The sequence below is a fragment of the Neolamprologus brichardi genome, chromosome 5 (assembly GCF_056152115.1).
Source record: "Neolamprologus brichardi isolate AB-2024 chromosome 5, ASM5615211v1, whole genome shotgun sequence".
NCBI classification, from domain to species: domain Eukaryota; kingdom Metazoa; phylum Chordata; class Actinopteri; order Cichliformes; family Cichlidae; genus Neolamprologus; species Neolamprologus brichardi.
Window position 1 is genome coordinate 28,895,289 of NC_142108.1, and position 27,673 is coordinate 28,922,961.

General features: G+C 37.6%; 3 protein-coding genes across 5 annotated transcripts; 1 reads left to right on the forward strand and 2 right to left on the reverse strand.

Annotated features, from left to right (window-relative positions):
• Window positions 1-840: 840 nt before the first annotated feature.
• Window positions 841-5,166, reverse strand: rdh5 (retinol dehydrogenase 5 (11-cis/9-cis)). Of its 2 annotated transcripts, none has more exons than XM_035904609.2 (6): window positions 5,047-5,166; window positions 3,799-3,884; window positions 3,341-3,663; window positions 2,958-3,216; window positions 1,780-1,943; window positions 841-1,402 (listed from the first exon to the last, which is right to left on the reverse strand). In XM_035904609.2, the coding sequence occupies exons 2-6, from the start codon at window positions 3,828-3,830 to the stop codon at window positions 1,182-1,184; spliced, it is 999 nt and encodes a 332-aa protein (XP_035760502.1). In that variant the 5' UTR covers window positions 3,831-3,884; window positions 5,047-5,166; the 3' UTR covers window positions 841-1,181. The 2 variants fall into 2 exon arrangements, with proteins under 2 accessions (XP_035760502.1, XP_006782843.1); XM_006782780.2 differs by having other exon boundaries at window positions 3,799-3,881; window positions 5,047-5,111.
• Window positions 5,167-6,160: 994 nt separating this feature from the next.
• bloc1s1 (biogenesis of lysosomal organelles complex 1 subunit 1) lies at window positions 6,161-11,454 on the reverse strand. 2 transcript variants are annotated; one of them, XM_006782779.3, is made up of 4 exons: window positions 11,404-11,454; window positions 10,435-10,507; window positions 7,905-8,037; window positions 6,161-7,211 (listed from the first exon to the last, which is right to left on the reverse strand). In XM_006782779.3, exons 1-4 carry the CDS (start codon window positions 11,408-11,410, stop codon window positions 7,101-7,103), a joined length of 324 nt encoding a protein of 107 aa, XP_006782842.1. In that variant the 5' UTR covers window positions 11,411-11,454; the 3' UTR covers window positions 6,161-7,100. The 2 variants fall into 2 exon arrangements, with proteins under 2 accessions (XP_006782842.1, XP_006782841.1); XM_006782778.3 differs by lacking the exon at window positions 11,404-11,454 and adding an exon at window positions 10,656-10,858.
• Window positions 11,342-26,277, forward strand: itcha (itchy E3 ubiquitin protein ligase a). The gene is made up of 24 exons (XM_087840991.1): window positions 11,342-11,468; window positions 12,418-12,464; window positions 12,738-12,879; window positions 13,160-13,284; window positions 14,231-14,362; window positions 14,754-14,802; window positions 14,942-15,120; window positions 15,365-15,587; window positions 15,680-15,775; window positions 15,983-16,157; window positions 16,791-16,860; window positions 16,959-17,043; window positions 17,659-17,787; window positions 18,431-18,503; window positions 18,665-18,736; window positions 18,836-18,924; window positions 19,066-19,225; window positions 21,277-21,410; window positions 21,833-21,973; window positions 22,175-22,295; window positions 22,467-22,571; window positions 22,743-22,839; window positions 22,940-23,012; window positions 23,418-26,277. The coding sequence occupies exons 2-24, from the start codon at window positions 12,440-12,442 to the stop codon at window positions 23,515-23,517; spliced, it is 2,595 nt and encodes an 864-aa protein (XP_087697117.1). The 5' UTR covers window positions 11,342-11,468; window positions 12,418-12,439; the 3' UTR covers window positions 23,518-26,277.
• The last annotated feature ends 1,396 nt before the right edge of the window (window positions 26,278-27,673 follow it).

Below are 27,673 nucleotides of genomic sequence, written 5' to 3' on the forward strand. Positions count from 1 at the left end.
AAACAGCCTAGAATGTGTCACAACCCACAACCCCACAAATACTCGTTTGAAGTGTGGTTAAAGTTTTACAAGGAGCATTTGAAAGCAGCAGAGTCTGCACAGGAGCCGGTCAGAAGCTAGAAATAAATTTCCCAATCTGAAACTCCAAAGCTGTTGGAGTATTAAAACGCGCATAAGAAAGAAATATTAATATTTTACGCATTACTTAGCTGCTTTTGCTACATTATGGAAAAAAATCTAATGTTTATAGTACGGCAATTTTAAGCACTTTAGTTCTCAAACTTTCATGCGATGTTTTAGCACCACCTGGTGGATTTTCCAGTCAGTAGGTTTGAATGTAATGTGGTGTACATTTATAGTTGGGTAGCAATGTGACAGAATACTGAACCCAGTTCTGGCGAAACATATTTTTTGGTTTTCTTGTTTCTTCTAGTGGTTCAGATGACTCACTCTATCTGCTTCTTTGCATTAAAAAACATAAAACAGTAATACTGTCCCTCCATCATGGTAATTAATTCCATCTCTGTCAGTGGAAAATGTCCCGGAGCTACTGAACTGCATTTAGAAAGTATACAAAATAGTATAAAATAATGTTTAAACATCCAACAATAATACAGTCATACACAACTTAAAAACATGACAATCACACACATACAGTGCATGAGTCTTCATATATGCATATTTCTTCTCATTTAACTGCCGTGTTCATGTTGCCCATAACAGTAGCTCAGCGTGCAGACATTGTTTCAGAGCAAAGCTTTATTTATTTTCTTTCTGTATGCAGCCCGTTCTCACTCCCGTTTCAGCAGCATGCCCATCCTTGCATTCTGACAAACACAGTTTCTTAATATTAAAATGTTCTTTATTTAGCCTTCCATGGTGAACAACATCCATAACAAGCACCTTAAATAATAGCGTTAAAACACCTAACAAACAGAATAATATGCATACAGTAAACTGTATGAGTATTTTTGTGTTGTCTAGAAGTGTCAAAGAGACATTACAGAGGAAAAAAACTTTTCTATGGCATACACTTATAAATATAATAACAGTCATTTCTAAAGTTGTCATATTATCATCGCATGGCCAACTCTGATAAGGAAAATAGATCAAGAAAAAAATACTTTTTTAATGTCAGCCTCCTTATTCCGTCAAAATGACATAAAGTAGGTCATCCCAAATCAGACGCTCTTTGAAGGACGTGGAAGCACGAGCTTCAGTGCAATATCAACTACAAAGGAAGGCATGTAAGAGAGGGGGATCCAGACAAGCTTGGCATCCCAGCCAGCACTGTATCTGGTGCGAGGGTAGGCAGCAGAGAGAGCGTGCTCCATGCAGTTGGTCACTTTAGTGAGGTCAGAGTCGCAGACGGCATTCATGATCAAACGCTGTATATTGACATCTTAAAAAGAGAATTATGTATCGTGACCAGATAGTAATTTGTGATTTTTTTTAAGCCACAGTAAACTTGCAATTTCCAAGAATCCTTCATTCTTATCTGATGTTCAATGATTTATTTTTATACTTCATTTTTTTAAAAGCACACAAACATATTTTTGGATTTAAATGTTATGTATGAATCTTGGAAGTCACTTCTCAATAGGTGACTTTTTATATCTAAAATTAGCAGTTACATTTCATTCCTAGTGTATCAAAGCAAAACAAACAAACAAACAAACAAAAACGAGTCAAAAAAAAAAAATCTGTAAGAATGTGACACAATTGACCTATTCTGCATCAATAAAATGCTTCAGATGATCCACGGCCCATTGTACTTACATTTATCAAGGTATTTGTCTCCATAGCTGGCCTTTACTTCAGGGCTGAGTTGGTTCCACAGGCGATGGAGCTCCCTCTCAATGGGTTCGAGGCTCGTTACTGCAGTCTTGAAAAACCCGGGCTCAACGATACACACCTTAATTCCAAAGTAGTGGATGTCTCTCCTGGAAACACAGATATGCTCTGTGTGTTGCTTTTTCATAGCAATAACAAAACCTCATCTAATTTTGAGCACCACTTTCTAACAGGTCACCATTCACACATGTCCTGCTTTATATCTGCTTTACAGTTTATTTGTGAGATATTAATAAAAATATTTGGATTGGTAGATCATGAAAGGCCAATCAAATGGCCAAACGGATTGGCCATCTGCATTTAAGCCAACAAATGAGTCTAAAAATCTCTACTTGTCATTAGTATTCCCTTACAGTGCGGGCTTTCTTGATTTTCTGAGAGTGCAAATGAGTTCTTATCAATTGTTTATAACTGATACATTGTATTCTATCACTATCAAATACTATTGAATGACCTACTGAATATTAGTAAAGTCTTGAGTTTCCACTTACCAACTAATATTCAGGTTTGCTGAACCTGAATATTAGGTGCTATTCTGTATATATCGTACTTACTATTTTTTGAGTACTTTGGTTGTTTTATTGTACTTTTTATATTTTATATTTATATTTATTATTGCATTTTGCACCAAGGGAGTGGCACTCCAATTTCGTTGTACCTGGTACAATGACAATAAAGGCTATTCATTTATAGATTTAGATGGTTTCAGTGCTAGCTCTATAACACAGGCTGCAAGCTTTTCATTGTCATTAATGAAAACATAATCAACTACCTGGCAGAAAAAGGGAGTTAATGTAGCTATGTGAGTCAGTGAGGGTGACAAACATTTCCCTCCGTTTGGCCTCAGAACCAAAACTCCTTCTCTGAGGCACGCTGTGGCCAAATTAGGTCTATTTGTACAATTGGTTAGATGGTGTGCATTTTTAGTGCACTCTGTAATTTACTGATGGTCTTTTTTATCACTGAAAATGTAATAAAACTGTATCACCCATGCTAACTTTCTAATTATGATACACTGTCTGTCTTTCTTAATAAGAAGAAAGTACCAAGTGGGTCCTTAAGCTAATATATATGGTTGCAGCAGCCCTTTAAATGAGTCTTACCTGAGGCAGTCAGAGAAAGATTCTACTGCAAACTTGGAAATGCAGTATCCACCACCATTTGCTGCCACTCTACCAAGCACTGATGCTACATTTACAATACGACCACGAGCCTGTTTGATGAGGGGCAGGAAGGTCATTGTCATGGCGATCACTCCATTCATGTTTACTTTCAGTGTGCTGTGGAAATCCTCCACTTTCATCCACTCGGATGGACCCATGGGTAATGAACGTCCAGCATTGTTCACAAGACCCCAAAGTCCTACAAAGCAAATAAAAAGACAAAACAAGGAAACAATGATGTTGTGTTTTGTTTACAGGCTTGCCTTGTGTGATCTAATAATGTCCTACAATCGCATATGTAACTGTAGGAAATCATTTCTCACCCTTATCGCCAACCTCTTGCTTGGTCCACTCCATTGCTTTTTCAATGCTATCCTGACTGGTCACATCCAGCAGGACAGTCTTCAGATAAGGCCCTGCCACTCTTTTCAGATCATCAGCTCCCTTTTCTGTGAGACAGCCAGCTAGTACACGGAAACCTTTACGATCCAGTTTCTTACACAGCAGGTTTCCAAACCCCGTGTCACAGCCAGTAACAAAGACATACTTATTTTTGAAATCCTCAATCTCCAAGCTGTCTCTGTAGAGCCACCCGACAATCCACAACACAATGAAGGTAGCAGAGATGTATAACCAAGCCTTTTCCCTAAAAGAGATCAAATAATGTGTAATAAGAATGTTAAGTATTTGACTGTCACATCTGCATCTGTGAGTACGGTAAGGTATGACTACAGCTAGCAAAGAAATCAAGAAGTCAAAGTTTAGTTTTGGTATTTCTTACCCTAAAAGGTCATACACAAACTGTGTATCCATGATGTCTTCAGGACTAGAAGTAGTTTTTCAGTCACTGTGAGAACTTGATGCCTGCTGAAATAACATGTTAGTATGTACTGACATGGGAAGCTCTCAAATACAGTTTTCAGAGAAGAGAATGTAAATCAGAAATACATTGATACGTTTCAGGAATGTTGCAAAACCGATTTTGTCTCAATTCCACAATAATTAGGTTTTTATTGAAGCTTTATATTGTTTTATTTCATCTTTTTGACAGCTATTTGACACAATGAATTTGTTCAGTGAGAGCCATAATTGAAGGGTGCCCCTAATGCAAAACTGCTTTGGCTGCTCTGGGCACGTGATAAATCTTTGGATAATACTCTTAAGGAAGAAAGAAAAGGCATTTGTGATGGAGTAAAACCCAGACGAAGACATGTTTTTGAAGCATAATTTTAATACCCGTAACGGATCTGCTTGGGATTGCTGAAAACTAATTAGTCTGCAGGCTTATTATTGTAACAAAAAAACTTCTGTGGCTTAAGGTATCCAAAATATTTATCGTGTGGAAAAACTAATACTTGTTAAAATCTTGTTACATATGGGATAAATTAAGTTAGCAAGTAGAGCTATAATTACATTTTCTGAACCGGAACACTCTCTCAGAAAGAGAGAGATGTCAGTGCAAGGTTTATGCTACAGCTGCCCTAAATTAACAATATTGGTAATTACCAAATTGATTTCTTATGTTTCTGTAATCGTTAATCCACCATTGTGTACAAGCTCTTTCACCGTAATGATATTTTTAATGCTAGAATATAATTATTTTGGTTATCCACAAATGTTCAAATTTGCTGTTTTACAAAAAAGCAGAAAAAAATAATAAACCACATTATTAGTTTTGATGCCAAATTACAGTAATTTCCCAACTGAATGCTAAATGCTTGATTAATTTTGTGACTTCCCAGGGACTTCTCTAATGTCCCATTTCAAATTTGGGTACAAAAACATGAAATCAGTTTGCTATTAGCCTAATAGCAAATGACAACGGATTTCTAAAATATGTTTTCTTGTTTTTAATGACACGTGGTTTACTAAATTTGCTAATAACTGTTTAAATCTCAATCAGTGTAAATTTATAATCAGATAAAACTCAAAAGTTCATTTCTGCATATCTTGAGTTTTTAATATTCACATTTAAACTAATTACTTTCTTGTGAAGTGGTGAGTAAAACACAAAACTGTGTTGTCCTACCTTTTTATCTTTTGGGAAGTGATGGAGCTCCACACGTTGTCGCTCCTCTTCCCGTTCCCTTTCTGGTTATTCTCCAGTCTTAGTTCAGCTGGTTGGACAGAAGCTTTATCCCTGTTGTTTATCCGTTTAGACTAGCCCGCTATTGGTAATCCAGCAACACGTAACCATTTGGTTGGTGTGTTTAAAAAAAAGGTGGTGGGAACGAAACAAACAAAAAACCTTTTCTGTGACGTGCACTTGGATTTCAAGATCTTTTTAAAGACATTTTAACATGTTACGTCAGGTCCTTTCAAATGGTGCACCACAAAGTGTATACAGTATATATTTTCAAAGCCTGAAGGTTCCTAGTTTATAGCGGCATGAATACTTTGTGTTTTAAGAGTATTTATACAAATTGTGATAATCCTGTAGGACCAAGCATGAGTACAATCTGTGACTGCCTCAGTTCACCTGACAGTTATATCAGCAATAAAGCTCATACAGTACTCTTTTAACAGTCTCTATGACCTGTGCAATTTTTGGGCCGGTGGAAAAAGAACAAATCCATCCAACTTTTTTTTTTTTTTTACATTAAAATTCGATTAAGAGCAGTCTTATGTGGTAAATTTCTTGCCTGTAATACTATTAGTGAACTCACAAGCCACACTCACTGACACGTCACACATTCCACAAACTGTCCAAGCACCTTAGCCAGGCAGGTATTTATCCACTTACTATATTTATATCAAAACGTGTTGCAATAGTTGCAAGTCTATAAATGTTAAGGTCTCTTTGGGATTTTCACATTTGTAACAGGTACACTGAAGCCATTATGAAAAAACCCCCCAAAACAATTCTTGATCCTGAAGTAATTTTCAAAACTTGCAACCCTCACAACCTTTAACTCTCACTTGTTCTCCAGTTGTGTTGTAAAGATTTAATCTGTGCTTACCCAACACTGACATCTGCTGTGCATATGAACCTCCTGACAACGCATCTCCTTAAAAATCAGCCTACAGGCTTTTCTTTCTTAAATGAGGTACTTTATACAAATATTCACATTTCCTTGTTCCCAATTTCTTTATATGTAACAACTGTTCAATTAACACATTTTTTTATAAGAAGAAAACACAAGTGAAGATTTTTAAACTTTATTAAAATATTTTTTCCATCATTAACAACATCTGAAATCCATCCATCATTCAGGTATCAGGCACAGAAAAGAAAGCCAGAAAACAAAATGCTTTTTTTGGATATACTAAATAAAGGTAACCGGTGTTTATTATGTCTGTGGCCTCTTCAACCTATTGCAAAGGGGTAAACTGAATCTTTACAACAATGTTACTTTTTCCTCTTTTATTCAACAAATCAGGCAATGTAGTGAACCAATTTGTCTGACTCGGCCCCCACCTCTATCGCCTACTGTCACTCACCACATGGAGTGACAGGATCGCTGCAGGGCTGTGTTCTTAGCCCCCTACTGTATGTATGCCCTGTGCACACGACTGTGTCCTGAGGAAGAATAACCAGGACTGGGAGCTGCTGCTGGCCTTCTACCACTCATCAGGTATGCAAGGACCACAACTGAGAACAGGAAGGCTATGCAAAGGGTAATTAACACTGCCCCAAAAATGATTCCTTTTCCACCCCTGGAAGCCATCGTCAGATTCTCCTGTTTCAGAAAAAGTACTCAGATTCTCCTGTTTCAGAAAAAGTAGGCCACAGGTGCCACAGGTGAGAGCCTCCCCCCATTTGTACATGAACTATTCTATTCTAAATATTTATCTACTGCCATTTAGGTTGTTGCAACCTTGATCTGTAAGCACCTCCAACACTGCTGCTAACACAACAACATAACAATTTCTGCACATGTGCATTTAGTTGTTAAAGCAGCAGAATTCTGATGTTCATCTGAGCCGCCCTGGCAAACTTAGAGGGGAGTGCAGACAAGCAAATAAACTGCTGACAAAGGCAAAACACATATTCGCTGATAGGGGTCAACTCAAGTAGATTTAAATGTTATTCCAGTGTATTCAGTTTTACTTGCAAATGTCCAACACGTACACGTTCATGGTTTATGAGCAAGCAGACTGAAGCTGACCCTTGTGTACATACTCCAGCGCTGTTGCTATTGTCCTCATGTCCATCTCAATACTGCGTGCCCAGTTTTCTACATCTCCAATTTCCTGTTTAAATGAGAGCATGAAAAAATTTGTATTCACAACCTTGTTAATGTACAAATATAACCCACTATCAGCCCTCTTTAATTCACAAAATGTGTTTTTTGGATTGAAGGGGAAAAGTGTGTTGAGCTCAGATTAAGTCCCTAATTAAAATGTGTTTGTACAAGCAATTCCTTGGTGATGTCACAAATAATTCCGAAGCCAATCATGATCCAGTTTGTATTTTACACAACTGTGATGTGGTGACCTGGAACTGCCAGTGCACAACAGAGAGCGCAGATCTTTGGAAGATGCATAAACAGTTTTGTTTGTATGTACCGCTGACGTTATTTAACACAAGGTTACAATAGTAACTTTATTTGCTCTAGCGTCTAGCGTTACAGTTTTAATGTGTTTTACTCCTCACACTTGCACAAAGAACTGCAGCTAGAAGTTAGCCTGCTGGCACACTTAAGGGGATGTCTTTTAGGGAATTTTTGGATAAAAATTATACCGACAAAAAAACATATGTCAGCCAAATTATCATTACAAGTACAATATTATTAAATATCATAACGTTCTTTTAACATTTTCATCCTAACTGACCTTGAAAAAATGCTGATGTTTGCTGCAAAATCATTTTGCAACATGACTGTGTTCAAGACTGATATGGTAGATTTGAGATGATGACAGACGACAGCCATTTCCTTAACCTACCTTTAATGCTTGATTGAATCCCTCCACCATACTGATCCACTGAGCAGTTTGTTTGGAGAACTGGCTTGCCTGCACTTGGAGAGTCTTAACCTCATGGTCAAGCTTTCGCTGGTTTACATATGCCTGTGCAACTCTAAAATGAAACAGAACAAAATAATGAGGTTTAGGGCATTATAACACATATAGCCGCTACAATTTCAATACACTGAAACCATACACTGTTACTCAATATAGTAAAAATCTCTCTTTGTCCCAGAAGGATTTTGGTCTGGAGGCTAATCTTTTTCATGCAGGAGCAGCACAACAATAATGGTCTTTGCATCCCACTCTGAGTCTCTTAAGCTGATTGTCCTGGTTTCATCACATCTTTCACAATACATTGTTAATAATTTCAGCATACTGTTTTTGGCTGTGTTAAATATTAGGCGATGTCCATCCTGTTAAGAATAAACTGTTTGATTAATTTGGTCCGAAGAAGGTGTTAGTAATGTGAAAGCCTGGAGAAACAGTATGACTAAAATCTGATGTGTGTGACAGCCTTGTGTCAGCCTGGCACTGACATACCATATACGAAGTAATCAGTCAAAAAATTATTATTAATTAGTGGGATACAAATAATAAATAATTACTAGCTATTAACATCACACTAAAATCAAGATACTTTTAAAATTGTTTACACTTGACTTTAAATAAGCAAAAAAAATATTAATGTAACACACTCTCTAACTTTATTGTCATTTTACATTAAATATCTTTAGATTTTGAATACTGGTTGTAGACAACACAACGTGGAAAGTTAATATTGGGCTCAGGGATTTTTCACAACTTGCTTACTTTTCATTGACTAAAATTGCAATGTAAAAAAGAAGATCAATAATTACTGGTGCTGAAACAGGTACAGCTTTCAGAGCAACACCTAAAAGTAAATAATACAATTGGTGCAGGACACAGATGTCCATATTCCAGAGAGATTGCGTGACCTCCAAAGGTTGATTCTGTTCATCTGAACGTACCGTTTTCAGGGGGAGAAACGTTTTGTCACTCATCCAAGTGACGAAACCTGGATGAGTTTTGGACCCGATCCTGGGGGTGGACCAATTATTGCCGCAGCGCATTTTGGCCTAAGCAAAAAAATGTAGTGATTCTGTGTATTTCAGGGGTATCAAGACACATTTTTGCTAAACACCGTGTCTCCTGTGGCTTTTAAACCCTGAAACTAGATGTGACAAAAAATGGTCCACCCCAAGGATCGGGTCCCCCGACGCAAACAGAGTAACATAGTGTACGCTGTTAAGTGCCAGGAGGATTGCCAGGACTTATGCATCAGGGAAACCAAACAACCTCAGGCGAAGCGGTGGATGATGAGAGTCAAACCTTAGATACTGATCCGTATGTGTAGGATGTGTACGGATCAGTATCTAAGGTTTGACTCTCATCATCCACTGGAGCACAAACTGGGTGTCATCAGGACGCTACAACACAGAGCGAACACCATCCCCACTGACACAGTGGCCAGGGAGGCAGAAGAACCGCACATCAAAAAGGCCCTGAGTAAATGTGGTTATCCCAGCTGGACTTTTGTCAAAGCTGGAAAGGCACCTAAAGAAAGCTCCAGCCGATCCAGGAGAGAAGGACAACCGCTGCCCAAGCGAAAACCTGTAGTGATCCCATATGTGTCAGGAGTATCGGAACAGTTGAGACGCATTTTTTCAAAACACCGGGTCTCTGTGGCTTTTAAACCCCAAAATACGCTGCGCCAAAAATTGGTCCACTCCAAGGATCGGGTCCCCCGACGCAAACAGAGTAACATAGTGTACGCTGTTAAGTGCCAGGAGGATTGCCAGGACTTAAACATCAGGGAAACCAAACAACCTCAGGCGAAGTGGATGGCACAACACAGAAGAGCTACCTCCGCAGTCTATTTACACCTACAGGCCAGTGGACACTCTTTCAATGATGAGGATGTACACATCCTGGACAGGGAGTAACGCTGGTTTGAGCGCGGAGTCAAGGAGGTCATTTACGTGAAAAGGGAAAGACCATCTCTGAATCGAGAAGGGGGTCTAAGGGTACATCTCTTGGCATCTTACAATGCTGTGATTGCAGCCATTCCCCAACTCTCTGTGAATGGTACTCATGGCCATTGATCAGTGGGCTTTGATCAGTGGTTGTTGATCAATGGAACTGACCTCCCAGCCCATTGTTCCTTCAGTGGTGTTAGTTTCGATCATTATGCAAATGTACTGTTTATACGATTGGGTAAACCTGCAGTAAGCTGAGACTGAAGAAGTCACTTGGAAGAGTGACGAAACGTTACTCCCACTAAAAATGCTACGTCCAGATCAACAGAATCAACTTTTGGAGATTTACTTACCTGGATGACTGAGCATGCATCAAGACATTTCTGTGGGACATACTCGTCTCTGGGGACCAAAGGGTCAGCAGAGCCTGTTTTCAATCCTTAACTACAATCAAACCAAAATGAACAGCAAGAAATAAGCAAAAAGAAAAAAAGGAATCACCGTCTTACCCAACGTTGAGGTGGTCTACCAGGGCTTCTGTCAAACAAGTGGCTGCAGCAATTGCTTCACGTCTGCGTTTCTCTGTGAGAGAAAAAAAGACATTACTACAATCAATCAACACCGGACTGTAGCTCTGTGTGGTGCTGGGACATCCTAAGTCAAAGAGAGCTTTGTTTTTAGCAATGGTTAGCACTGGCGGCTATCACTATCGATTTTTGTTATCACACACCCTGCAGCTCCTTCCGCTCATTTTGCTTCGCCTGGTGCTCCTTCAATAGACGAGATAACATCGTGCTTCAGCAGACGTTATATTAATGGCGAAAGTGACTGCTCATAGAACAAATAACAAATCATTTACCACACCGCGACGTTTCTTGCTGACTGCTAACAATTACAGCCGTGTCACGGGACCAAAAAGACGGATGTCACACGTGGGCGTGTCCACACTTTGGCCATCGAGTAAATGTCTGAATAATTTCATAAATAAAACCATATATTTTAGTATGTACTGCCAAACAATGTAAAATTTAAAGGAACATAAACGTATCTTGTATCTTGTTAAATTATACGATTGTTTTATCTTTTTATCGCGATGTCAGCAGCTTCAACGTCCCTTCAAAATAAAAGCTTGCCTATAGGTTACATCTACTAATACTGCAGACAGAAATCAAATGACGAAAGTACTCTAGTCCAGACTTATAAATAGCAGCAAGCTGGGGGACAAAAATACCAGGACAAATATAGTCTGGTGCATCGTGCTGTTTTATTTTTGTATTTTTGTTTTTGATTGTGTATAACGTCATAATAAAAATTAACATGGTCTGACGCCTAATGTTGCTTATAATTTATATAGATAATCCGATTATATAGATAATAAGCCTTTTTCTCCAATGCTTTATTATGAAAAACTTGTACCGGAAAACCTGGACTTGTTCAAGCTAGCGGATCACTGGTCTGAGCTGATGTTGTTATCTTACCTGTCATCACTCAGACATAGCTGAAACTAAAGTTTTTGTCACTCTTCATCTTCTTCTTTCATCAGGTATGGTCACTTAGAGTTCTTCCAAGGAACAGCTTTGATTTTTCCTCTAAATAGTCGAAGGAGTGAAAGTGGTGTTAGCATTTCGAGCGTGGGTTTAATGCATGGTTAGCTAAAGCCTTGATCAGGATATCGGTGTGCAAAGTTCCAGGTTCTTGAACTTGTCCGCCTTCGTTACAGTTATGAAACAGTTTACAAGCTGGCCAGTGATGGTGATGTGACAGCTTAAACGGAAACTCTACTAGATTCTAGTGTTTAACGCTGTCTTAATAACTAATCTTCTGTTGGCTAACATTACTGCTAACCTGTGAGAAAATTGAGCCTAATGCGCAACGAGATCAGATATCAGTTTACTGACTGATATCCTCCCTCTCTTTTCCCTTCTGTTTGTATATATAAAACCTCACAAACTAATAAGCAGAAATCATTTTACTCCATACAACCTCAGTTTCTCAGTACCAATATCTCAAACCTCAACAATGAACAATATGTATGCCAATACAATTTTTTTTATACTGACCAACCATTATTTAGTTCAGGCTCTGTTTTGATTACTAAAATTGACTGTCTAGCACACATAGCAATGCGGTTTGCTGATTTACAAGCTCTACCAGATGAGTGACAGATTTGGACAGCAGTTATGAATGATTTCCCAGGGCCTGTGTGCTGCGAAGCTAGTGGGGGTATAGCTCAATTTGTTTATTTGTGTATTGTAAACCACAGTCAATTTAAATATTTAACCAGAGTGATAATGGAGATAACATGTTATCTTTGAGTCAACAAAAAATGATCCCAGATACCAGAATGTGTCTCAAGTATCTCTTTGTTTTATTTAGATTGCTTCCTCAAGGCTTACTCACTGTTGACTATAAATCAGGTTATATTTTTCACTCTTTAAGTATTAAGTTATATTTGATAACATTGATTGGAGGTTCATTTGTTGTTGCCACAGGCTCTAATGTTATGGATGAACCATGAAGGCCCAGTTGCAAGTTACTGGTAAGTTATTGTTTTTGCAAAATTTGTATGCTCATCATTTAACAAAAACCAGTAGAGGACTGTGATAAATTCTTTACGGTGTTTTCTTTTATCATTATTAATATGCTTAACATCTGTCATGGAAACCTAGATTTTGATGAATCCCTTGATCTTAAAAAATACCTTAAAGCTGGTTGTAATTAAACTAACTGCTGTTGAGCTCAGGATGCATGGGGCTACAGGAAGTGGTTTTAAAATCTTGGTTTTCCATGACTAGAATTTTTATTTTTCCAGTGCTTTCAGCTAAGCTGAAGGAAAACAAAAAGACCTGGTTTGGTCCAAGTCCATATGTTGAAATAGCAGTGGATGGCCAGTCAAAGAGGACTGAGAAATGCAACAACACACACAGCCCTAAATGGAAGCAGGCTCTCACAGTGTGAGTACAACTGCGAAAATTTGTTTAGGTCCATATTTTAGCAGAATGTTGCAATTGTAGACAGAAAATGTAATGTAAGATATAATGGAGGATTAAAATCATCATAGACTTATTAATTGGATTTCCTCAGTACTTGGAGGCGGGAAAAACAAAAAAAGTTTCAATGCTTGATGAGTTTCAAACAAAAGCTAAGAAGCTGTACAGATTCCCTCAATTATTTCTCTGCTGTTGTATCGTATTGGTTGGTGCTGTATGCTGAAAATTTCTCACCTTTCTACAGAATTGTGACGCCGTTCAGCAAACTGATATTTCGTGTTTGGAGCCATCAGACACTCAAGTCAGACATTCTATTGGGTCTAGCTACATTGGAAATCAGCAAGACCCTTAAGGCCAATGACATGAAATGTAAGTGGCAAATTTTTTTTTCCACTATTGGCATGATATGGTAAATGGACTGGAAGTTATGTAGCACTTTTCTACTTTATTTGAGCACTCAAAACACTTTCATTCACATGTTTATACAGGCACTTTTTTCTATCCCTAGTGCTTTTGTCACACTCATTATAACACGCTGATGAGTGCAACACAGGGTTCAGTACTATAGGATAATTTGAAATGCAGACTGGAGGAATTGAACAACTGACCTTCTCATCAATAGGAGCTGTACCTCCTGAGCTACAGCCATGCATGAGACAGTTGTGAAAATGTTGTAGCACAAGGATACTTGTGCTGCTATTTTCTATATTAACCTTGGATACGGAAAGATGTTGTGAGGAAATGAGTATACAGCTAATATTTCTAGGTTTTTGGAGTTGAGCTGTACAAAATGTCTCACAATGTACACTGTACACTGCATCACCTATGCACTTCTGTGTTTGAAGTAACTAAATACAATGCCTCTTCAGACCTGGTCAGTGTGCATAGCATACACAAAACATGTGACATTACAGTCTGGTCTACATTCTGTGTAAGAGCTACTTGTCTGTGATTTTCAAAGCACTGAATGAGATTCTTGTTGCACATGGTTTTTGAGGCATTCCATGTGACTGGAGTTTTTCAGCTCTGCTGTTTTCACCCTGTCACAGTTTGGGCTAAAAAAGGAAACGCTGCTTTGAAAATCAGGTGATTAATAACAATCTGAGACCCTGTAGGAAATTGTTCTTCAGTATTTGTTTATTTTAGTAATAAATGTTACTAGGAGAACAATGTGCTTGTAGGAGCAGTTTTTAATTAAACCAGGACATTGTTAATAATTGCTTTTATTCTTTTGTGTTATGGTAACGTATGTGTTCTCTTGTCTTGCAATTACAGTGCCTGCTTAAAACTTGACATGTATTCTGTCCCCCTTAAGTATGTGAGGTCGTGCAGACACTGCAGCTGTGCTCTGACAGAGACCCCCAGGATCTTGTAGGTGACTTGTCAGTCTGTCTGGATGGCATGCAGGTAGACCCAGAAACCTTTGTCTTGGCAGAGAGAGAACAAGGTGAGAGACCACGCTCACACAAGCCCAGTATACTATGTGGGACACATTTGCAATTTTAGAACAGGAACGCTCATAATCTGTAATTTGAAAATGAATAGAATTGCAGAATAAATTTAGCTTGTTACCATGTTGGTCATTATTAATGATTTTGATAGCAATGAGGTAACAAGGTGGAAACTGCTGCCAGGTTGTAAATGCTTATCAGTGTTCTGTGCCCTGACAAGACCTTGGCATAACCTTTATATCTACCTGCATTAGTGACTACATTTGCAACCAAGCATTTGAGAACTTGGGAGTTACACATACATTTTTGAATGTCACATTAAACATTTGTCTTTTACTTTGATTTTTATTTTATTTTATTTTGATTTTTGTTTTTATGGCTTGCTAGCTGCTCTTCCAAATGGAAATACGCGGCAAAATGGAGATACTGGTGACAGGTCTAGTAAATCTTTAATTAATGATCTTAAGATACTATTGCATTAAAATATTTGGACATTGGTTTTGTAAGATTAAATAAACATTTTAAATCTTTGGTCTTGGAAAACTACTCAAATATTAAGTATTTTGTACTTGTAGGTCAAGCGGAGGCTCATCACCTTCAAGTGACTCGGATGAATGGGTCATTGTACCAAATGTGCATGCTGTCAATGGTACAAGTTCTCCCTCACGGTCTCCAGGTGGCTCCACTGCATCACTTCCTTCTGGACCTACTCGACCGCCCCCTCCTATGCGACAGAAACCGGCAGCTTCACCATGTAGGAAAACTATAAGACATCAAAGATTAAATGGCTTACATATACATCACATGAGTGATTTCAATCTCCCTCATGTCTAATATACCATTATTCTTTTCTATACTAGCTAAAGCACTGAATACTGACTTCAGTCAGTATTAAAGTCACTACGCTTTTGAAAACAAATACACCTTTGGAAATAGAAAGAACATTTTTGTTTCACAGACTTAAAGGTTCCCTACTCTTGTTCTTGCTCATTTCATAGCCTCTTCTAGCAGTTCTTCTCCTAGTGAACTCAGCGAAGGCCCAGCTTCCGATGGTTCCTCTCAGGCATCAGCTAGTGGGTGTTCAGATCAGCAGAATGAATCAAATGCAAGAGCGGCAACATCAAGTTCCTCACAGACAGCAAGTGTTCCTAAACAAGGGGCCAGTGCCTCAGCAACAATTCCCAGGGTGGCTCCCATAAACAATGGTCCCTTGCCCCCAGGGTAAAGAGCAATGCTTTCTGCATTTTCTTTTATAGGCCCCTCATTTAAGCTTATTTTCAATCTGTTTATTATAATTTGTATTTCTTCTGCAGGTGGGAGCAAAGAGTTGACCAGAATGGACGGGTATACTATGTGGATCACATTGAGAAAAGAACAACCTGGGATAGGCCTGAGCCTTTGCCTTCAGGGTGCCAAACATCTTCATGTTTTTTATACTATAGATATATTAATGTAGTTTGAATATTGTGTATTCAGTGGCATATAATTATCTATGTCACATTGTTTATAATCACTTTTACTATGTGTTTATCTGTTCTCTTTGGGAGTTTTTAATATCTAGAAAGAAATCATTGGCAAAATAAACAACTTTTTTTTTTTGCTCTCCTTTTATGCAGATGGGAGCGCAGAGTGGATCCAATGGGTAGAGTTTATTATGTTGACCACATAACCCGAACTACTACATGGCAAAGACCCACACAGGAGTCAGTGCGTAACTACGAGGAATGGCAGCACCAGCGTAGCCAGCTCCAGGGAGCCATGCAGCAATTTAACCAGAGATTCATATATGGGGTGAGAGCAGTCACTGAATGTGCTTCAGACATGAAGAACAGTTTGAAAATGTATTTCTTTTGATTTGCTTAAAGAGCCCATGTACGCATGGTTTTTGATCTATAAAATCATTTGTATATGCTGTACTTTTACCACATCATACAAAAATTATACTGCACAGTCCTTCTACGTCTTAAATTCAAATTTATAAATAAAAAAATAACTTTAACTTTTAAGTACTAAACACCTGCAGTTTAATGAATAAGCACTTAAGGTTTCCGTCTTCTACTTCTACTGTGTAACTTGCATATTTCATGCTGAACAATATATTGCAATAATTGTGTCTTGGAAACATTTTGGAACATCTTTCTCTTTAAAATGAAGTGACAGTGCAGACTTTGAGGTCTGATGTAGCTCTCGAGTGTAAAAGGAGCTCAAGTAAGGCTGCATGAGTTTGTAAAGTCCAGATAGCATGTTTTAAGTCTCGTGACTAAAAAGCTTTAAGCACCCGATGGAAATAAACATACAAATAGTCTTGGGTCAGTTTCTTCTCTGATTTTAAGTCTAAACTGTGTTTAAACAGACCGTGACAAAAATAGTTTTTACAGATGTTTTTGCAGACTTGACATTTGTAACGTTTTCTTTCTGGCTCAGCTTCAAGACCAGTTTGCAGCCACAGCCAGTAAAGAGTTTGACCCACTAGGACCTCTGCCTCACGGATGGGGTAAGTATCAGTGAGATTACAAAAACGTTTTAGCTGATGTTACTGACATGATAAATAAATGAAATGAAATGAAATGTGTTGATTTTCTCCTTCACAAGAAAAGAGAACTGACACCAATGGTAGAGTGTATTTTGTCCATCACCCAACTCGCAGGACACAGTGGGAAGACCCAAGGACCCAAGGGTGAGTGTATTTTGTGTTCTTGACAGTAGGGAGCGCTGATATGTCTAGAATAAAGTGACTAGTGAAAGGAATGTCACTTTGTTTTTGGCAGGCCCAAATTTCTGAGTGACACATTTTAGGTCTGTGTTTCAGCCATCAATTTGATGTAGAAGGTTAATTCTTTCCATTGCAGGACTCACTGAAAAACTGTCCTAACCTCTTAGGAGCGTGGAGTTTGGAACAGGTCAACAGTGGCACAGCAATTGCATGCAGATGATCTGGCAACTGTGAAACTGGATTAAATGTGTAGAACATAATGATTGGATTCTGACATCTTTGACAGATGTGGAATTAGATAGTTCCTTCAGAAAGTCTTTTCTATTGACCACTAACTGCTCTTAAGTTTATGGTTTATGGATACACAAAGGGAAGGGTTTCTGTCTAAATGCTTTTTTGTAACCAGCTAATCACAGTTAAGTAGTACGGAGGAAACCCTGCTTTTAAGGACGAGTTTTTAAATCTTTGATTTCATTTATTATTTTTTATTCATTTAACTTAAAATATACATTTTATGTTTCTTTTAAAAGGATTTCTTTTAATGGTTGCATTTCTCTGTGCTTACTTAACTTTATCCAGGCTGCTGAATGACAAGCCTCTGCCTGAGGGTTGGGAGATGAGGTTCACTGTGGATGGTATTCCCTACTTTGTAGATCACAATAGGCGAACAACAACCTACATTGACCCTCGCACAGGGAAATCCTCACTGTAAGTTTTGGTATCTTGTGCTAGCAGCTGTACTTTTAAGCAGTAGCCTGAACACGAGGGGGATCAGATTCATTTAATGGAGACAGACACAACTGCATGTTAAAAGCTTCTGTAGCCTGTGAATCAAAAAAGTCTTTGGTTGTTTTTATTTATGTATTTATAATTATAATTGAGGTCATTCTCAACATAAGCAAACAGCTCGAGAGTTTGACTGTGACCTACTCCAATGGTCTCTGTTCTGTTGTTCTGGTCCGTACCTGGGTGTGTTACAGTGCTTACATTTGCATGAACAAGCATCATGAAAGGGAGGGGGGGGGAAATGACCAGAGTTCAATTTAAATGGGACAGGTGTGTCTCATTAATATTACAAAATGTGTATATGTTTGCTTATCTAACTCTTTCCACACTAAATTGCAAATGTCGAGAATATTGATTAGTGCACACCTGAATATATTTAAATCAGTGATTGGTGTAAAATCAAGTGAGCCTTATAATCTCAAGTGATCATGACCACAAAGCCTGGGTGTTGCTAAAGAAAACAAACAGGATGCTCAGAATGTCCAGAGATGAATATAAGCACTTGTTATCAAAATGTATTTTGATACTTTTATTTGACAATAATTTAATGTGGTCTTTTTCGTAGTGAGAATGGGCCACAGATAACTTATGTCAGGGACTTCAAAGCCAAAGTGCAATACTTCAGATTCTGGTGTCAGGTACGTGCTTTCAGCATATCATACTGTTTTACTACATATGCTGTTATGTTCTTCTTGTTTTTAATTACACAAATGCAAAGTAAAGTGTAAATGATTTTGCTAGTGGACAGAGTTTTTAAAATCAATTATTTACATTGTTTGCATGTTTTGTTTCTCCTTAGCAACTGTCGATGCCTCAGCACATTAAAATTACAGTTTCACGCAAAACTTTGTTTGAGGATTCATTTCAGCAGGTAATTGTTTTAATTGGTTGTACTGTCTTCTCACCACATTTCTATATTTAATAACATTGTCTTTTCAGTGCTTGAGATGTGTAATTAATTCATTCTTAGATCATGAGTTTCCACCCACAAGATCTTAGGCGTAGACTTTGGATAATTTTCCCTGGTGAGGAAGGCTTGGACTATGGAGGTGTGGCCAGGTAATCTCAAAGTAAAAGCTGCACCACCCTGTTGCTAAAATAACAACACAAACAGTAAAAACCTCATGATTTTGTCATTAAAATCTAGTTTAAAAAGAACTACCCCACTCAACCAGTTTGGCCACCTGTGCTTATTTTCAGGGAATGGTTCTTCTTGCTGTCTCATGAGGTGCTGAATCCAATGTACTGTTTGTTTGAGTATGCTGGCAAGGACAACTACTGTCTTCAGATCAACCCTGCCTCTTACATCAACCCGGATCACCTTAAGTACTTCAAGTTCATTGGGCGATTTATTGCCATGGTATGCGCACCATCTCTCAGTTGTTACTAATAAGTTTAAATCATTAGTTTTGAAACTAAATGTATGTGCATGATTAATCTGGTCTGCCATTGCTATATCCTGCCATATTATTATGCCATACTACAGGGTGGGCCATTTATATGGATACACCGTAATAACATGGGAATGGTTGGTGATATTAAAGTCCTGTTTGTGGCACATTAGTATATGTGAGGGGGCAAACTCCTCAAGATGGGTGGTGACCATGGTGGCCATTTAGAAGTCGGCCATCTTGGATACAACTTTTGTTTTTTCAATAGGAATAGGGCCATGTGACACATGAAACTTATTGGTAATGTCACAAGAAAAACAATGGTATGCTTGGTTTCAACGTAATTTTATTCTTTCATGAGTTATTTACACGTTTCCGACCACTTATAAAATGTGTTCAATGTTCTGCCCATTGTGTTGGATTGTCAATGCAACCCTCTTCTCCCACTCTTCACACACTGATAGCAACACTGCAGTAGAAATGCCAGCACAGGCATCCAGTATCCATAGTTTCAGGTGCTGCACATCTCGTATCTTCACACCATAGACAATTGCCTTCAGATGACCCCTAAGATAAAAGTCTAAGGGGGTCAGATCGGGAGACCTTGGGGGCCATTCAACTGGCCCACGACGACCAATCCACTTTCCAGGAAACTGTTCATCTAGGAATGCTCGGACCTGGCACCCATAATGTGGTGGTGCACCATCTTGCTGGAAAAACTCAGGGAACGTGCCAGCTTCAGTGCATAAAGAGGGAAACACATCATCATGTAGCAATTTCAAATATCCAGTGGCCTTGAGGTTTCCATTGATGAAGAATGGACCCACTATCGTTGTACCCCATATACCACACCAAACCATCACTTTTGTTGTTCCAACAGTCTTGGAGGGATCCATCCAATGTGGGTTAGTGTCAGACCAATAGCGGTGGTTTTGTTTGTTAACTTCACCATTCACATAAAAGTTTGCCTCATCACTGAACAAAATCTTCTGCGTGAACTGAGGGTCCTGTTCCAGTTTTTGTTTTGCCCATTCTGCAAATTCTGTGCGCCAATCTGGGTCATCCTCGTTGAGATGCTGCAGTAGCTGGAGTTTGTAAGGGTGCCATTTGTGAGTAGCTAATATCCGCCGAAGGGATGTTCGACTAATGCCACTCTCCAGTGACATGCGGCGAGTGCTACGCTGTGGGCTCTTGCTGAATGAAGCTAGGACAGCCACTGATGTTTCTTCATTAGTGACAGTTTTCTTGCATCCACATTTTGGCAAATCCAACACTGAACCAGTTTCACGAAACTTAGCAAGCAGTTTGCTAACTGTAGCATGGGAGATGGGTGGTCTCGTAGGGCGTCTTGCATTGAAATCTGCTGCAATGACCCGGTTACTGCGTTCACCAGATATCAACACGATATCATCACGTGTTAACCTCTTCAACATGTCAATGGCTGTGAACAAAGAGAAACGTGTAAATAACTCATGAAAGAATAAAGTTACGTTGAAACCAAGCACACCATTGTTTTTCTTGTGACATTACCAATACGTTTGATGTGTCACATGGCCCTCTTCCTATTGAAAAAAACAAAAGTTGTATCCAAGATGGCCGACTTCTAAATGGCCACCATGGTCACCACCCATCTTGAGGAGTTTGCCCCCTCACATATACTAATGTGCCACAAACAGGACTTTAATATCACCAACCATTCCCATGTTATTACGGTGTATCCATATAAATGGCCCACCCATATAGTATTACATTGTGTAACACATTAATTACTTTATGTGAATCATGCAATATTTTATGCTATTCTCTTTTATTGCAATTTAATCACAATGACTAGATCTCAAATCTAATCATTGAATTAAATTGCAAAAGAGAAATATACCTAATAGATGTGCCTTACAGAATAATATGTTTGACTTTCTACCATAAAATTACAAATCTCAAATATGAGATAAATGTCTTCTGTTTATCTGTTGTTTTGTTTAATTTGCTTTTAAAACATTTCCATTTTATGTCTCTCCAGGCCTTGTTCCATGGCAAATTTATCGACACAGGTTTCTCGCTGCCCTTTTACAAACGTATTCTGAACAAACCTCTGGGCCTGAAAGACCTGGAGTCCATAGATCCAGAATTCTATAATTCACTCATCTGGATCAAGTAAGTTTCTGATGTACATGTGATAATTGAGTTAGACTTGTGGTGGATGGTGTGAATGACGAGGACTTCGATGTGTTTTACATTGAGATTTGTTGGGTTGTTATAAGTGGACCAGAATTTGTGGATATATACATAGACTTTGGGCTGCTTTAAAAAATATTTTCATTTCCTAAATATGTTTGCATATTGTTAGATACTAGGTTTTGATAACCTATGCACACAAATGAAGAGTTTGAGAGGACAGATTGGGCCATGTGCATTATTTGAGTAAATGATTTATGCTCCCATAATTTGTCACTTACTGTGGAAATGTATAGGACTCTATAGTGAACTTTAGAGCAGACATAATAGCTAACTTCTTTTTTTTTTTTTTTTGTAAACATTGTCAGTAATGACGGTAACTGTCATTGTCTTGCTTGTAGGGACAATAATATAGAGGAGTGCGGTCTGGAGATGTTCTTCTCCGTTGACAAGGAGATACTTGGGGAGGTCACCACACATGAGCTTAAACCAGATGGAGGGAACATTCTAGTAACTGAAGAAAATAAAGAGGAATACATCAGGTACAACTTCTTACCTACCGTCCATATTCATTTGCTACTTTTACATGCTCCATAACATAACGTGGTAAACAAGCGTAACATTTAAATTCGGACATAATAATTCTGTTTTCCTTGAAAACGTTCATTTTTAAGCAGCACTTGACATCTCTATAGTGTGTTAATATTAATTTATTAATATTTCATTATGTCATCTCTATGCAGGTTAGTGGCAGAGTGGAGGCTATCCAGAGGTGTGGAGGAGCAGACACAGGCTTTCTTTGAGGGCTTCAATGAAGTTCTTCCACAGCAATACCTTCAGTACTTTGATGCTAGAGAATTAGAGGTACTGAAGTCAATAGATGATGCTCTATAACGTTTACAAGTGTTTGAGGTAGCACTGGTCCTTTAAATACTACAGGGATTCTGTAACAATATGGATTTTAAAAAATAAGAGAAAATAAATACTAACATGAATGTTGGGCTTATTTATAAAATGTCCCCTTCTTGTCTGTAGGTGATGCTGTGCGGTATGCAGGAGATAGACTTGGTGGACTGGCAGAGAAACACAATCTATAGACATTATGCCCGAACTAGCAAGCAGATAATGTGGTTCTGGCAGGTTGGTAATTAAAAAATAATAATAATATGTTATTGAATCAGCTGTAGCTGATTAATTCAGTGTGAATATTTCTTTTTCCAACTGAAAAAACAACAAATGGAAAATTAGTATCACTGTAATGTACGGATATCAGCCTGATACTGGTGTTAACACAAAACTGTCTGTTAACAGTTTGTGAAGGAGATGGACAACGAAAAAAGGATGAGACTTCTGCAGTTTGTCACAGGAACCTGTCGTCTTCCCGTGGGCGGCTTCGCTGATCTAATGGGTATTAACAGTGAACACATGACATTTGTACAGTAGTATAAACCAGTATGTGATATCAAAATCATATTTAATCTCTTTATCCTTATTTTTGATCAATATAGGAAGCAATGGTCCACAGAAGTTTTGCATTGAGAAAGTTGGAAAAGAAAACTGGCTTCCACGAAGCCACACATGGTAAGACCAGTAATTCTACATTTGTACAGGTTTCTTCAGTTCATGTGTTAAATCTCGTGTCATATCCGGCTTAATGTGGGATTAAACTTTCATGACCAAACCCTATTAGTCATTTCTGATTCAACCGTTGCAAGCGTTCCTTTATTTTTAGCATAAGATGTTGGTGTTTGTTGTTATATAATGCTATGTGAGAATACATTGTTGCTCGTTAAGTGTTTATTTAGCAGATGTCTTCGCTGTGCGCAGTACCGTGGGACATTACTGCAACTGAATAAATGTTATCATTTATAAATGCAAACACAACACACTTGTCATCATTATGAATGACCTAGACAGAAAATGTTAACTTAATACTAATAGAGCACTTCTGGCCACCCTCTGTTTCTGTCTTCTTGTTTTATGTAGCTTTAATCGTCTGGACCTCCCTCCTTATAAGAGCTACGAACAGCTGAAGGAGAAACTCATGTTTGCCATAGAGGAAACAGAAGGATTCGGGCAGGAGTAAAACTATAAGTGCAAATGTATAGGATGGTGGTGGATTTGGAGGAGCCATATCCATTTCAGACAAGAGCACTTTCCAGCAGATTGTCTTTGTAGTCAGAAGCTGCTTATGATCTGGTGGAAGAACTTATTATTACTTACTTATAGTTTGTCACAATTGCATATTCATAAAGAAAAAGCTGTATTGTTAAAAATTAGTTTGCTTCAAACGAGACCTTAAAAATCCTCTTAACCTGGTTTCACCTCTTTCCTGTAGTAAGAGATGATCAGTTCTTTCCTAATCCACTGTCAGGCGATGGAGGCGGGGCCTTTCTTGCATTGTCGTGTTTGCACTTGTATGAAGACTGACTGCAGTTTCTACATCTACATGTGTGAATATGCAGTAGAAACTTATGAGACACTTTCTGGTTCTATGCATGAGAATGAAGAACCATATTTGTGCATTTTGTCTTAAAGGATGGAAGTTGATATGTTAAAAACAACATCAGAGGTTCACACATGGCTTTGAATCTCTTCCCCCCCCCCCCCCCCAATCGCTGACTGACAGACTGTAAAGACTCCCGTAGCACTTATACAATTTCTTTAACACTTTTTGCAAAACATAATGATAACTTTATCTTATTTTGACAGGTTTATTTCTTAAAATTTTAATGAGTTAAAATGCTGAGTACCTTTGCACATTGTTGTGTGAGCAGTAAGATGCTTTGATTGTTCTTGAAAGATGTGGTATTTTTATGTGCAATTGTTTTGTAGGAAACATTTTTCCAGATAAGAGTCAAAGCTGTTTGATCATTTTTATAACACTTTGATAATATTTACCATTTAGTGTTGATTTCAATTCCAATATGAAGTTGGTGATATATTTGGTGAAATTAATGTGGTTGTGATTTGAGAAGAGATTACCTTCCCATACTGTGCTGTCTGAAATCAGATTTAAGTGTGGACGCTCAGCACTTTTGTCAGTCAGGGAACATGACGGGCTTTTCCTGATAATTAACTTGTTACTGATGATGTGGAATGTCAATGAACAATTTCCATGAGATGGTAACCGATCTCTGCAAATTGCCCAGAGCAAAGTATTACATGTGCTGACGCTGAGTTTCTGAGGGCGCCGCCTTTTTTTCTCTCCCACAAAATAGATAAAATGTGGCACATTTATTAGGAAACAAAAAGGTTTTTAAAAAATTGTATATTTGTGTGTGTGTGTGATGATGTTATGATACCACAATACAACAAAAAGGATTAATGACTATTCTGATTATTAACAAATTTATCTGTGGCTAAGGCAGTTTATGTAAATATACTCCAAAGTTTAATCAAAAGGAAAGTGACTTATTCTAGCAATAGAACTTCTCGAGTTGCTGGCAAGATGTGAAATAAGATCTGAATTATGATAGCAAGTGGCCCTAGTTTTATAGGGCGTATGGCTTTCAGATTTGTACAGTTGTATTGTATTTCATGACTTTTCAAAATGTTGTCTGCTGACAGATATAGTTTATTTTAGGTAAAGTATCACTTAAATAAAATCTTTGGAACCAGTCTAACAAATGAGTTAAATTAATTAAAGAACTCTTAACAGAGGTAATCAATTCCGAACAGTCCCCCCAAAGTAATTACACACATGATATCAATGGTCAGTACTAAGAGTTTGTTATTTGTTTTACTTGTGGTAAAGTATAGAAATTAAAACAAAGGAGGCAACTGCTCTGTTCTGCTAAAAAGAAAAGAAAACTAAAAATATATTTTGTATTTAAAACAAATTTACCTTGCTGAGGAATTATGATATTCACATTCACGTTTTAATAATTTTGTTGCCATTATAAAAAGACTTTGCTTTTTTCCCCATTTACTTAGAATGTAGTTATACAAGTGAATGACACCAGAAACAAAGATGTAGCCAGTGAAAGTAAGCACATTTGAAAAGATTATTAGGTCAGTAGGTCTTAATAAATTTTTATAAACAGGATTGAATAAACAGGCCCAAAACCTATATTATGATTTCTTTTTTTTAATTTATTTATTTTTCTTCCCACTGTCCAGCCTTCAACCTGTGGTAGTGTGTATGTTGGCAGCGTGGTGTAAATTATCTGCAGTAATTCCAGTGTGTGGCCCAGAAAATGATTTTATACATGATGTCTTTAAGATACAGATTGAAATGTAAACAGACAAAATACTGTCATTTTTAATGTACTCGTGTGTGAACCATGTGGCTGTTTTTCCATTTCATGTCGTCAGCACTGCAGGTAGGAAAAAAAAAAAAAGGACTTGTCTGATGTAAGTGATCCCTCGTTGCCGTGATGAGTACATTCATTCAGGCCACACCTCCACCGCCACATACCAGTTTTTCTTCAGTTAATTGTGTAGGATGTTTCACTTGACTTCACCTCTATTCCTTTACTGGTTGTACACCCATACACTTGCAGTGTAGCTACTCCTGTGCAGATTAATGTAAAAAAAATTTTTTTTTTTTTAAGTATGTTGACTGTTGAATATTTAACAGGTAACAATATTACAGCACATTGACACGGAGTGGTTGAATTAACCACTTCTGTGTTTAACCACCACTGTGGTCCAGGTCATGGGGCAGATGAATATATTTAAAAAATATGCAAAATGGTGTTTGACTTGTTCTGATTGCACAGTCATTCGAATAGTAGACTAACATTTTTTATACACAAGTGGAAGTTTGTGGATAAATATTAGGAAGATGAGTTTCTTGTATCAATGGATTTAGTAGATTTAAAAAAGAGCAATAAAACAATTAAAACACTGAAAGTGTGATGAGTATTTTGTACACGTACATTACAATAACTTACAACACACAACTCATTCATTTTGTAAGTATATTTCTTCCGAGTCTAATTGAATAATTGTGTTTTTTTTGGGTTTTTTTTAATGTTGTCTTCCACTTGAATTGATCTCTTCATCTTGCTGGGTTTATTGTTGCCCTTCGCGAGCTGAAATTCCCCAAACAAATCTATCTCTGTCTCCAACAGTTTTGTCAGAGTGCTGTCTTCATTTACTTTTAGCAAAGTGACCTAAATTATGTAAGAACTGCGGTCTTTGAAAACACACAGAAGATACATGAAAGAAAACGAGAACTCTCTTTGTTACAAAACTACATAGGCTGGGTATGTTGATGGGTGTTGACACAGAGAATGTAGCAGAATACAACAGATGGTATGTAAGATGGCTCTTGGCAACATCATTTAACAGGATGATGCTTACTCCATTACGTAACAGCTGAAACAGTGAGTGAACTATCAAGTTCTAGCACTGTTTCACTATGCTGTTTGTACTTTTGAGAATGTTGTGTTGCTTTCTTTCAACTGTATGTTGTAGAATAGAATTAGAATTCAACTTTATTGTCATTGCACTTGTCACAAGTACAAGGCAACGAAATGCAGTTTGCATCCATCCAGAAAGTGCTTTAGCTATATATATATATATATATATATATATATATATATATATATATATATATATTATTAGCAATAATATAGATATATTACAAAAATGGGTCTATTATAGAGAGGGTACAAACCATGGGTCTACTATGGGTATGTTACAATGTACATGGTATGAAATGAATATGTTATAACTATAAGTATGTACAGGCTGTAGTGAGTGTACAAGCTATGAACAGGATATAAATATGAAACTATACAGAATTATGAAATATGAACAATACAAGTTGTAAACAGTTGTAGAACTATAATTGTATTGTACAGAATGATTTTCTAGACAGCATTTATAGTGTGGATGTAAGTATTACTTGAAACCGTGGTTAAAAGGGTGATGCCTTTCAAAAAACATAAGAATCACAAAATATACAATGGAGAGCACAAAAATAACAATTAGAATTCATTGCATAATTTTACATTAGTACTTGTATGAAGCATCCACTCTTACATTATGTAATATGCAATAATTAAATGACTAACACAGTTTCCTTAAAGTTTCATATTTAGTTGTTTTGTTTAATAGACAGAACAAATTCTACTAAAATAAGAAATTAACATGTTTTTAGAATAGGTTTTCTTCCACCCCAAAGAATAACGTTAATAGTACTCACCACACCACTGTATGTGCATGTCATAAGCCATTACTTAACATTGTGACTCAGAAACTGCTGTCTGCTAATTGTTCTGTTACATAAT

Coding starts and splice junctions, on each gene's coding strand:
- bloc1s1 (XM_006782778.3), bottom strand. CDS start 10,716: ATGTTATCTCGTCTATTGAAGGAGCACCAGGCGAAGCAAAATGAGCGG. Junction 10,508..10,655: donor TGAGCGGAAGGAGCTGCAGG/GTGTGTGATAAC, acceptor TTTCTCTCACAG/AGAAACGCAGACGTGAAGCA. Junction 8,038..10,434: donor GTAGACCACCTCAACGTTGG/GTAAGACGGTGA, acceptor GTTTCATTTTAG/AGTTGCACAGGCATATGTAA.
- rdh5 (XM_035904609.2), bottom strand. CDS start 3,830: ATGGATACACAGTTTGTGTATGACCTTTTAGG. Junction 1,944..2,957: donor TCTTTCTCTGACTGCCTCAG/GTAAGACTCATT, acceptor CTGTGTTTCCAG/GAGAGACATCCACTACTTTG. Junction 1,403..1,779: donor AGACAAATACCTTGATAAAT/GTAAGTACAATG, acceptor TCTCTTTTTAAG/ATGTCAATATACAGCGTTTG.
- itcha (XM_087840991.1), top strand. CDS start 12,440: ATGAAGGCCCAGTTGCAAGTTACTG. Junction 14,363..14,753: donor CTTGGCAGAGAGAGAACAAG/GTGAGAGACCAC, acceptor ATGGCTTGCTAG/CTGCTCTTCCAAATGGAAAT. Junction 16,158..16,790: donor ACCAGAGATTCATATATGGG/GTGAGAGCAGTC, acceptor TTTCTGGCTCAG/CTTCAAGACCAGTTTGCAGC.